The sequence below is a fragment of the Helicoverpa zea genome, chromosome 16, assembly GCF_022581195.2.
Source record: "Helicoverpa zea isolate HzStark_Cry1AcR chromosome 16, ilHelZeax1.1, whole genome shotgun sequence".
NCBI lineage: Eukaryota > Metazoa > Arthropoda > Insecta > Lepidoptera > Noctuidae > Helicoverpa > Helicoverpa zea.
In genome coordinates, this window is record NC_061467.1 from 2,601,932 (window position 1) to 2,614,791 (window position 12,860).

The following is a 12,860-nucleotide window of genomic DNA, read 5'->3' on the forward strand; positions in this document are numbered from 1 at the left end:
TCGCTGTTTATTGAACGGATCTGCAAACATTCCGTTCAAGCACTGTTTACGGCACTGATATTTGTTTACAATGAGGTAAGTACTTAGTTGTTTATCGATCATGAACCGTTTTATTCCGCTGACGGTGACGGGCGTGTGGGAACTGAGTGCCACTGCCAACATGCAGATAATATGTGAGGAAAACAGTGTTGATGAGCCCCGGTGGTAATTCCGCAGATAATATTCCATGTGCGTGGATCCAGCGGTGACAGCGAGGTGGCGGGGCGCAGCGGCGCTGGTTCGACATGACGCGCCCGGGCCCTCCCAATGAGAACCTGCCCACTGTAAGTGATCATTTCCTTTGCCTCAATAAATACAGCTGGCTTTATCCTCAGCATCCTCAGGCACAGCATTCAATTAATAAGCAAGCTAATTTTATAGCTTCATCAAAGAACAATGTTTATGTGGGCATGTGAAGATAAGCCAGGATGTAATCTGGTTCTATTTACATTATTATTTACTTCAAAGACATACACATCATTCAATATTTTGTATAACAAACTGTACAGGTTTTTTTGAATAAATCTGAGCAACTCTGAATATGATAGCCTTTATAAAATTTCCTAAATGATTTTAATACTTATACCAGTCAATGCTGTGACTTGTGTGCTATTTTAATATAACTAGTATGTACAATAAAGCAGGTATACAACAGTTGATAACACAAGTATACATATGAACAAGGATAATTATATCTCTCATTTACATACACTTCCTTATCAGTTTGATGGAAAATATTTCAGCTTACAAACAATACAGTGTCCACTACTGGATGTGATTAGACAAGTTAAACTGCAGTGTAATGTTATGTTCCAAGCTCTCATTAATATGTTGTAGATTTATATGGTATGTCCAGTATCTATGTTATCAATCATGCCCGAGAGAGATAAGCCTACAAGTAGTATTAATCAGATCTCTGTGATTTATGACACATATCATTATTGTTTTGCTGTGTTGTGCAATTTAATTTTCTGTACTGCTTTAGTTTTTGCAAAGAAAGTTAATATACTTGTCATAGGCTATTTGATTGTGACTTATATCTTAATTTGAGTTGTCTAAATAATAAAACACAACTAATATATCAGAGGAAAGAGGTGAAAGCAAAAGAATGTAATATTTCAAATTACAATTGTACACATGATGAGCTTTCATTGTACATTTCAGTGTATGTATAATTAGAAAGGATAGAGCTGGCAGTTTCCTATTGCATAATAATATGCAGTGTGTGTACTCACTAGTAACTACTTCCTATCAGTGTATGTTCCTTATTGGACAGCAAACAATAGTCAGTCATTGGCCTCGGGCAGTAAGCTAACAATCACAATTACCATAATGATTCATAGCAAAAGTTATGGAATCTCAATACTTATCAGTTTGGCAAACACCCGCAGACCATAGACTGTGAATATCTGAGGATGTTCCTAGCAAAACAGGTTACATATGTATTGGATAGATAGTCATTTTAATTACAAAAAGTTTTTCAAAAATGCTTTTATATATTTAAAACGTTATATATAGAAGATAATACAACTTTGATGTAGGATTGTGGGTGTTCTCTGCGGTAAAGGTGTTAATTTCAGTTTAACAAGAAGCAAATAGATTATTTCCTGTATTTTAATAAATTCATTTGTTGTTTTGGTGGAACAGAACTATGCAATTATAATTTCCTATATCCTAAATCTAGATAGTCAACTCAAACAGTTTACAACTCATCTCGGCTCTTAGGTTTTTAGTTAAGACTAGTATTTTTTTGTAGAAATATTAAATTTTTATTGGCAGAGTGCAGCAATTTTTACACTTGATCAAATCTAATAAGAGACAATTAAGTTTAATTGAGTGGCACCTCTGTGCAGCAGTCAGAGTTGTGAGGTAGTTATCTATATGTAGTTGTATGTGATGCTTTGTGGTTAAGCTTGTATCAATTTGTTTGCAGTGCTGCCGCTAGATGCCTATGAAGTATGTCCCTGTTCAAAAACAGTGACAGTGTTAGTGTACTGCTGTTTTATTTTTATTATTTTGGGTGTTTTTGGGTAACACTTATATGTGTCGTAATTATTAGTTTTATTTTCCTTAGTTGTAATTTTATTGTTCTTCATGTAAAAGTGTTATCCAGAACAGCGTTATTATTACGAAAATTCTTAGAATTTGACCTTGTGTTTTTTGCAATCTAATTAGATTAACTCTATTGCAAATGTTTCAAATGAGATTTTTATCTCCAATAAAACTTTTTATTTGCAATCTACCCTGACACCCATACTCTATCATCACCCTTACTCCATATTCTGTGAATCTGTGCTCACTATAGTTTGAACCCTATAGCCCATGATATTCAGCTACAGCTATGGAGGCTCGTAGTGATTTCGTGGTATGTGGTTATAGATCAAGTTGGTGGTGGTGGGAGACGGCGGCGTGGGCAAGAGCGCCATCACCATCCAGTTCTTCCAGAAGCTGTTCGTGACGGACTACGACCCCACCATCGAGGACTCCTACATACAGCACACCGAGGTCGACGGACAATGGTGCATACTCGACGGTGGGTGTCGTTTTGACCTAGTAGTATTTAGCAGGCAAAGTTATTGAACTAGGTACTGTTTCATGGTAGGCTCTAAATCTTGATCCAATGGCTGTTAAGGCTACGGGATAATGCGATATAATTAAAGCCCGCTGCAGCCTTCAGCTCTTCAGTAATAGGTTCACACTTCGTGGCTTCAGCAAAAACTGGCCGAGTCCTTGTCCTTTAATAAATTTCTCATTCGTAAAAAAGGGACTGTTTATTTATGACGTGTATAGCATTATGTTAAGAATGTCCCCGTACTGACATGAAGTCCCCCCCTCAGTACTGGACACGGCGGGGCAGGAGGAGTTCAGCGCGATGCGCGAGCAGTACATGCGCAAGGGCGACGGCTTCCTGCTGGTGTACTCCGTCACCGACCAGCAGAGCTACGAGAACATTCGCCACTTCCACACGCAGATCTTGCGCGTCAAGGATAGGTGACCGAACTTTCACTATTTACAGCATGTAGCTACATAAGTTGTTCCGTTTACGTTGCGTGTTTTATTTACGTGTAACGGTTTCCATCTGACCTCCGAAAGTTTGTCAGACTTTCTGACTTTTGATCACCTCAGAGAAGTCGAAATTAAGATTTTTGAACTTTCGCGATTTATGAATATTTAGTTAGGCGAGATGATGATGAATAATTGTGTGTGGTTCTAGGGAGACGTACCCGATGCTGCTGGCGGCCAACAAGGTGGACCTGGTGCACGTGCGCGGCGTGAGCGAGGAGCAGGGCCGCGAGCTCGCGCGGCAGCTCGGGGCCCCGTACATCGAGACCAGCGCCAAGGAGCCGCCGCTCAACATCGACGCCGCGTTCCATGAGGTACAGTACACTAGGGGTTACAGAGTAAATCCACATCCACATCACTCCGTGTGGGCAGGACTAGCGAGGTCCTTACTATGATAGTTCCTAACCCTTGCATAATAATGTTAGGGCCCAGTGGCTATTAAATGTCTTTGTTAGATTCTCTTATAATGCGCTTGAAGTATACACACTTGTGATGTTGCACGTGCTACCTGGTTGTTTGAGGCTAACTGGCAGTACTGTCCGGCAGCTGGTTCGCATCATCCGCAACCACCCGCAGCAGGAGGACAAGCAGCGCCGCCGCCGCAAGTTCGGCAAGTGTGCACTGCTCTGACTCTCACACACACACACACGCGCATGTGTCGGCTCCAGTGACGTCACACCCACGGAGCCGACAGCCGTGCCATGCTACCAATCAGTTATTACAAAGAGAGATTATACTTATATTTTTGATGCAATATGAAATCGTGTAATCTATGAAAATGAAATCGCTATTCCTCGTATGTTGTTGAAATATTCGCATGTGATTTGCACAAATATGTTTATTGCGGACAAATGTATAGACTTTTTATTTAAATGCATAATAAATTATTGTATTTTTATCATATTTTTGTAAGTTATGGCTAGAATATCATATTATGAATTATAAATTATACATAACATGTTTCAGTTGGTGTGCATAACATGTACAATTAAATTCACCAACAAATAAAAGTCAAATATTTTTCCGATTTTTGTCACAGAATAGTATCGGATTTTACGGACATTATTATTATTTTGAATACTACGTCTCCTAGACGATAAAATATATGTATTATCTATTAAATTAATTTAACTTGATTTATTACGTAACACGTACCAATGCGTAGCATTTATTTTAGCTCAGTAAGTGTCCATAGAGTAAGGAAGTATCGCGACCAAAACCCCATTAACATTAATGTTCAATAATAAACTGAACTACTTGACTGCTCAGCAGATATACGCGAACTGCACAAATGTATACAATGTGTATATCTTGACCCCACACTAACTACAGACAGTCGACAAGACGCCAACTATGCATTTGTTACATTCACACCAAAGAGATTATAACGATATAGCATTTAATTTTATTGACATAAGGACTATATTTGAATGTTTAAAGGTTTATGTATTAGGTTAATGTGACATTGTATGTGTACATTGTTGTAACAACGCAACACATTTGGGGTTGTCTGGTACAGATTCCTGCCCACCACAAATTGAAAATAAAACAAGATGTATTCTGACGTTCAAAATGAAGCTCTATAGCAGGGCAATAAATACAGAGATGTTTGTTGTGTACCTGGCAGCCCCACACAGTACGTGCACAGTAGTGAGTGCACAGCCCCATACATAACACTAAGGCTGAATCATTTCACACATATATTATAAATTATGTATAAGATTTATTTCCAATTGTGTCGTTTACTGCGGACATGCTACCCCTACACAACGTTTTACTGTTTGAATTTGCCTGTGATCCTTTCTGTATCTAGTCATAAATGTTCAGCATAATATCTTGTATTCTTCCTAGATGTAGATGATATTGTTGAGCCCCTACATAGACTCCTATGAGGGTATAATTTCCAAGTATTCTGGAGTATTGTCGGTGGTGTGTCTGCAGAGAACATCACGTTAGACGTAAGTACTCGTTACGCTAGTAAGTCACTGTCAAGGAATTGAACTCGGGAATATATAAGTGTTCCAATAGGTAATGTTAGGCCTACGATAGATTTACACGCACTTGTCTTCTAGCACAGAATATAGAAGTTATAGCCTAAGTGGTTAGCGGTCTGTCTTCGCCAGACTTTCATTTTTTGAAATAATAATAAGTTTTTTTCCTGGTTGAAGTTAAGAATACTTAGAAGCTTTAGCTCGAGTTGTAATGATGAGTTGGTCGGTACGCAAAATCACCAAATAGTTAATTTTCATGTATAGATCGTAGTTCGGCGTCTCCTTGTGTGCATTCTGAATTCTGTGCTAGAAACTGTCATAGCTTATTTATTATATCACGTGTAACCTCTCACACTAATTGTTTACCTTTGTCCAACAATAGATGGCGCTGCGCCACATCGTGTTATTTGCTAATTATTTAAAATACTTTAGTATTAAGCGAACGAAGCGACGGAAATATCTGCTCACTTATAATGTATAACTTATTATATACTTGCGTGCAAAAAAATCGACCCGCCCCGTACGCTTTCCTTCAGAACGCGATATATAAAAATCAAGATGAAAGCGTACAGGGTGTGCGGGTTTTTTTGCACACAAGTGTATTATGTATATTGATGGTTTCGTGCAGATGTGTCTGCCGCGTCGTGTCGAGGTACAATGAAACGGAGAACCCCGGGCGGAGTCGCACGCTAACTACTAGCTTTAACGTACACAGAGCTTCCCCATCCACACACACATGTAGCTGATTGTGTTTGTTTGTCCATATTGTCAGTGTAGCAATCGACTCCATCGATTCACTAGTGTCTGAAGGATGCCACAGTCTCTCGGATGCTATGCTTACATTCTAGAGTATAGTATGTACGCAACTCCTTCCAATGCAAAAAAAAAACATAATTTATTTTTATGAATAGCTGTTGAACAATATAGACCCAAATTCTATAACTATGAACAAACGTACTAAGATATATTTGATATTGCTTTACCGTTGTTATTATTTGGTCTAGTCTGTTGAATCGTGTCCAAATAGATGTTTACAATAAAGAAACTAACAGTACCGCGCTGCTCCGATCGCATCGGCGTAATCAAATGATCGTATATTGTTGTTACTATGTTTTGTATGTTGTAACATATAATAAATGTAGAAATTTAAACTGAACTTTTTTTTATTTAATCACGTTATCCTATAGTTCGGCCATTCAGAGAATGCGTTCCTGACACGTCGCGATTGAACTGACGACGTAACTTTGCAATGGCGTTGCAGTTACGATAAAAATATTTTTGCTGGTTGTTTACCGTTTTAACAATTGAGGAGCATTAAAACAACATTATTATATCAATAATCAATGAATGTTATTACGTCGTCAGTTCAATCGCGACGTGTCAGGAACGCATTCTCTGAATGGCCGAACTATAGTGACCCTTATTTTGTTAAAGCTCAAGCACGTGGTACTATGTCAATAGAGCTGTTCTGGCCACGTTCACCACAGCGACACACTACTTCGGCGTACCAAATTTTGCACCCTTTGCCTGTTAGTACCTCTGAAGGTACCTCATCTACAGGTACTTCGCTGTAGAAGCTCACGGGTTGCTAACGGAGTGAGCCTCTAGCTGATAGAGGGCGCCACCACACATACAGCATAAAGACGATACTACAAGTTACGCCCTCTATGCCTTGTGAAGTAATGCAAGGACTCACGAGGCCTATCAGCGTGCCGTACCAACCTACCAAACACGTTACCGATTAATAGAGGCCGAGCGGTGACTCTGCATTACATGATGTGGCAACGCGAGATGGCGCAACGTGGTCGAAACCTCGCAAATGCGTTTATTACGGTACACCACAGATGTGAAACATCGAGGGATACGCACCATATAGCCGGCGAAGTAATTAAGAACGTACGCTTTGTTCGCGCACCTGCACAAGGTATTAGATAATGGCAATAACAGAAGGTCATGGCGTTAATCGTTTCGCCAAAAGTTCAAAGATAGGTACCAAATAATTCAGATAAAAGTAAGTACTCGTTTTGTAGATAGAGTAGCGTTAGTATAGGTAGTGCACCTCTTGAACCACCAGTCTTGAACACGCTAATCTCTGGATTTTTTTTTGTCCATGTTTGTCAAGGAAGGCTACGTACGTATGAGCTATGTTTAATCCGGGTGTGCGGAGAAGTTCCCGTGGGATGCGTATCAATCCACTGGCGCAAGCAAGCAACCAGGCACCTTTAAATATTAATTTAAGTTTGGCTGTAACATAACGTATTTCTGCAGAACGTACACAAAGAGGAAGGCTTTTGAAACGGTTTTCCTGTAAATAAGAGTAGGTACCTACTTATTACCGTTTCTAATTAGCCGTAATAATAGTATTTCTAATACTTAAGAGGCAAGTACTCGGAACAAGAAGTGAATTCGGGCCAAGGCGACGTTTAATTGTGGCTCGCGTAGCTAATCCGGCGCGCACGTGACCCGCGTGCAAACAACACGCTTTGTTTACACCGGCTATTTAGCAACCGCCGGGGACGACCAGCAGCGGCCGGGGACCTGCTGCGGTCACTACCCAGAGAATACCCAACTACAGGTAACGCGAACTCGACAAATATTTATCAATCATCGCGCTATTCTCCCGCTCCTACAAATTGTTTGCTTGCGTAAACATAGATCATGATTAGATATATCCTGGAACATACAAAATTCAGTTCTAATGCCATATTAGAATTCCGTTCTAATGTCATACTGTACCTATAGAGATACTGTTTTAGCATTTGATTGCTTTCTTAAGAGAAACAATCAAGCTCGATAACTTATTAATTCTGGTGTAAGTCGGGGCTCGGCACAGTCGATAATCTCCAGTACGTAATACCTACTTAATCCTCAGTAAGTAGCAACAGGTTGCGAACCCGTTACGTAAGCAGATATAAACGTTTTGCCTCATTATAAGCCCAATTTATTCTGGGACATAAGTAGAAATCGATTGTTGGCAGACGTCACTTCGTGGAGATGTGGCACGTCACGTCACGTCAGTGGTAACGCTATGTCTGTATGCAGAGGAAGCTAATGGACGTGGAATTGTATCAGTGTAGTGAATCGCTTCAGTTCAGTGAAATCTCAGCGGCTTGACGAAGTTACGCCCGTTTTCATGGAACCTAACGAACTGACTTCACTTCCCGCATAAAAAGCAGCTCATTTGTGTGCGGCTTGGTCCTGACAACGTTACCCGCAGACAGCAACTTTCACATTAACAATATTAGTTTGGGTAACAGTATAACTTGTTCTGAACAAACGCTCCAAATTAGCTACTTGTTATATTGTTCCGTTTTAACTTCTTTCGTGAACTGGAAAATTATTTGTTCGTGAACATTAAAATGAAAGCGCTTTTGTTGTGATTCTCTCATTATAATTAGAATCTCGTTAATTATAAGTTACTTGAGGCTGCTTGCTAATTATTGTGTCCTGTTGCACGATCCCCTTATAATGAAGAAGTAAATAATTACAAGAACGGCTATTTGAACAACGGTTTTATGTAAAGCGTCCGTTTTAACGTTATGTACAATGAAGGCAGTTAGTTGAGTTCAATGGGGCCATAACAGTTTACCTATCAGGGGCCCGATTCTCCTAAGTTTACTTAAGCGACATACGATTCACGTTCGACTGCGATCCAATCTCGACTCGATTACGATTGAAACGTATGTGGTATTCCGCTATTTTTTCATTGAAATAAACGTTTTTATCCTTTTCTGTCATTCAATAATGAATAATTTTGTCTGCAAATTATTAACTATTGCCATATGATTGTAGAGCAAACTACCGTATAGACCAAAATCACCAAAATAGCAGACCAATCGCAAACCAATCGAATGTCGTTGGAATACGATTGGTCTTATATTAGTAGCAGAATGCCCGATATGGTTAAAACTGCTATTGCGATTCGATTTCTATTCGATTTTGACATTATTAACTTAGGAGAATCGGGCCCCAGGTTAATTGCCGGGAGCCATTACTGGCATCACCGACCTTACTACACAAGTAGTTCAAATACACAAAAGTGAGTAGACACTGCTTCTATTGATATCTGAATACCTGAAGCGTGCCTGAACATAACATTGGAATTTTTACTTGAGAAGAACAGAGCCGGCAGGGGCCACATATCGCGCGGCTTACGAGTCTGTCGGCTCTCGCCGTCAAAAGCGAGCCTCGTTTGAAACATACTTTACGAGTTCAGCCGGGGGCTGTAGCCGCGTATCTTTGTTGTCGACACGTTACACTCGCGGCATTACATCATACAGGCTTTACTTATTTGATTGCAGAGCTTTCAGCGGAACTGTTCGTGTTACTTATTTACGTTGTCATAAAACTGGTAATGGCACGTAACGATGAGTTCGATCGTGGCTGTAATGGCGGCCGTGGCATGGCAGGTGTATTAATTGCGAGCGTCGTGTTCAGCTCGCGGTGACTGCGGAGCGTGGCGCCGCTGATGTTCCTCCAATAATATCGTACAAAGAGACTCCGCATTAACTGCGCGAATGTTTCGAATAGCTTTTTTGTGTAAAGTTATGATTGCGATTTGCTTTGTGTCGTCGGTAATACTGCTGGTAATACAGATGCAGACGAGTCTTTTAATCAGGTCGTTGATATTAATTTAAATGGGTATTTTCGTTATTCTGTATCAAGTACGATTATAGACGGTTCTTAATAAACTATAGAATGCAGATCTGTAGATCTGTGTATTTTCTGTAAATAGTTTTTTTATATAATTTCAGGTAATTATGAAAATATTTCTACGATAGCATCTAAGGAAAGAACGTTTATTAAGAAGAAACCGTAGGATATTTTCCTTATAACGGGCTCTGTTTTAAATGCTGTATTAAACGGTTCCCCATTATAATGGGCTGGATGTAACAAGTAACGCAGCTAATGCTTAAAAAACAAATGACAATCATTTATCGTGCGCCACTTGTTTTGCTACTTAACATTACGAAAAGGTTTTTTCGGGAAATATTTAACCGTACCTCAAACGTCTTTTTGAGCTTTTATAAATTGGCCCTTGTTAATATTGCGCATTTATAAGAGAAAAATAAAATGTCGACCCTCGTTTTTATGATAGGTTGGGCTACACAGAGCGGTCAACACAATATTCCTAATTGAACTTTAATGAACTGTATGCTATTAGCGGCCTTTTAATTGACTTCCCAATTTGAATCCATACGGAATATGACGATAATTGCGATCCTGCCTTTACGTCCGAGTGCTCACTGCTTATTTATGTTACATACTTTGAACTTTATCTAACGAATATAAAAATATCAACATCTATTTTTAACGATAATGCTAATATTGTATCTGTGAAGTTCTTACGAACTGTATCTAGTTTGAATAGATGAATGCATAAGCAAGCGTTGAATATGTTCTGTGAAGTTGATCATATCGCACAGAATCACTTGCGATACAGAAACATCCGCTATTGCATGACGATGTAAAAACTAGCAGTTTCAAAGAGAGCCGTAAAATTGGATCTTGTTTGTAACGTGAACGTGGAATATTTCCGAGGATATGTCTGTATGCAATTTGTATGCAAATGGAGCCATTGCTATCTGTGACGCTGGAAACGTCAATCTGTGTGAGGTGAGGAGCTCACCGAATATTGGCTCGTGCAGTGTGCAACTGAGCCCATACTAAATAGGGAATAAGCTCGGTGAGTGAAGATACTAAAGTACAAAACGAAAGCGAGAGAAATAAATGATTTATCTCCAAAAAACTATTAGAAGGAACAATGAAGGAATTTGTGTCATCTCAATCCCCGATACGGCAAATAAACTTGATACCGCACAATTAACAGCTCACAAAGAGATGTTTGTCTTCATACATTGTTAAAAGGTAGTCTTTGATGTCGCAGACATTTTTAATAACGTTGTTGTTGACGTAAACACGAATAAATCTGTGCGTGAAAGAACTCATAATCCTCGTTATTTTTCTCCGTGAGCGCGTCGCGTGGCGCTCGCCGCGCTCACTGCGCTCGCCTCGCTCACCGCGCTCCGGCTGAAGTAAATTACTCGCTGGCGACAATATTTCTGACATTATTACAAACATCCTGTACGAAAAGCTTTTATTGTCGGATTGTAAAATACTTGTATGGGGTGTGTGTACCATGTTGTGTACTTGTGTACCAGTGTGTACTGTGTCAGTAGTCAGCCGGCCGCGATGTTCCGCGGTGGAATTTTATTGGATTTGTGTTTCCTATATGTATTATTCATGAAATGTGCCGATAGCCGATGTTGAAATAATATTGTTAATGGTTTCTTTTATTTTTAGGTGTTTTTTGTTGCTCTGGCTGTGTAAGTATGTGTCACTGAGCTTTTGTAACGATAACAAACATATCAAATGTAACGATAATCAACGCACAATGATATCAAATGTAGGTAGGGCACACACACGAGCATACCCACGGCGGCAGTTTATTTTTCAACATTTAGTGAAATACCTACTTTGCTGCCACACATCTGTATCATGCATAATTTATGTTCTTTAGTAAACCGCGGGCGCATATTTCCCTACAAAGTGCGCGTCTCTACGCACAAGTATAGGCGGCCGCATTACAAATAGACCGATCGGTCCCTTTCAATAAAGAAAATAATGACTTCATTATATCGTTCATTAATTCACTTTAACATTCGTAATTCATTCTTTTTCGTGAGCGAATTGTTCCAGCGCATTTATTTGATTTATATAGTGAGGAGGGTCGGTGCCATCCCGTCCGCGACCCGGCCTAGGCTTTTAACTAAACTGTTTTAGGGAAAATCTGCGTCGAATTCATGACAGTAAGTAGAATTCCTGAAACAAATATGGCGGTGAAGGTTTTTTCATTAGTTGTTACAGTCGGAGCCGCCTATGTAGAGCCTCGAGGCCACTGAAGGCCGCCTTATCGGGAAACCATTGTCTATTTATTTAAACTATTGTTATTAGGCAATTATGGCCCATAGCCAAGGCCATGGTCCATTTAATATACCTCAAAGTAACATGTTCTATACTACTATGATAAAGAGAACATTTATAATAAAGAGGGAAATGTTTTTGTTTGTGCCCTAAAGCCTTCGGAAACCTAAGTGTCGAAGTTCTATTGAAGTAGCCTCTATAACTGCCACTTTCAAGCGTGTTCGAGATGTTCATCTTTACATTGCCTTACTTTTTAGGGTTCCGTACCCAAAGGGTAAAACGGGACCCTATTGTTTTCGCTCCTCTGTCCGCCCGTCCGTCCGTTTGTCCGTCTGTCACCAGGCTGTATCACATGAACCGTGATAGTTAGAGAGCTGAAATTTTCACAGATGATGTATTTCTGTTACCGCTATAACAAAAAATACTGAAAACTAGAATTAAATACATATTTTGGGGGGCTCCCATACAACAAACGTGATTTTTTGTCCGTTTTATAAATAATGGTCCCTTCGTGCGCGAGTCCGACTCGCACTTGGCCGATTTTAATTATATGCTAAGTATGTACGTTATTTGGGGATTTGCAAAAGATTATTTAATATCAGACAATTCATCGATGTGGCGTAAATGAGTAAATGTGAATATTTAACTATAAATGAATTAAAATAAATAGTCCGTTAAATTGTCTGGATTTATGCTATCCTGGTATTTTAGTTTTAGTCGTGCACTGTTGGTTACTAATAAAATATTCCTAACTAATTAAAAAAAAAACATATTACAATATAGTAGGTAGTTAGAGCATTTCTTGTTGAAAGTACTTTTAAAAAAAAATCGGTAAAAAAACTT

At 39.4% G+C, this 12,860-nt stretch overlaps 1 protein-coding gene across 2 annotated transcripts; it reads left to right on the top strand.

The window, feature by feature from the left end:
- Nucleotides 1–216: 216 nt before the first annotated feature.
- Nucleotides 217–6,249, top strand: LOC124637397 (ras-related protein M-Ras-like). Of its 2 annotated transcripts, none has more exons than XM_047173824.1 (5): nucleotides 217–323; nucleotides 2,419–2,572; nucleotides 2,877–3,030; nucleotides 3,254–3,416; nucleotides 3,649–6,249. In XM_047173824.1, the coding sequence occupies exons 1-5, from the start codon at nucleotides 285–287 to the stop codon at nucleotides 3,730–3,732; spliced, it is 594 nt and encodes a 197-aa protein (XP_047029780.1). In that variant the 5' UTR covers nucleotides 217–284; the 3' UTR covers nucleotides 3,733–6,249. The 2 variants fall into 2 exon arrangements, with proteins under 2 accessions (XP_047029780.1, XP_047029781.1); XM_047173825.1 differs by lacking the exon at nucleotides 217–323 and adding an exon at nucleotides 1,983–2,024.
- Nucleotides 6,250–12,860: the final 6,611 nt, after the last annotated feature.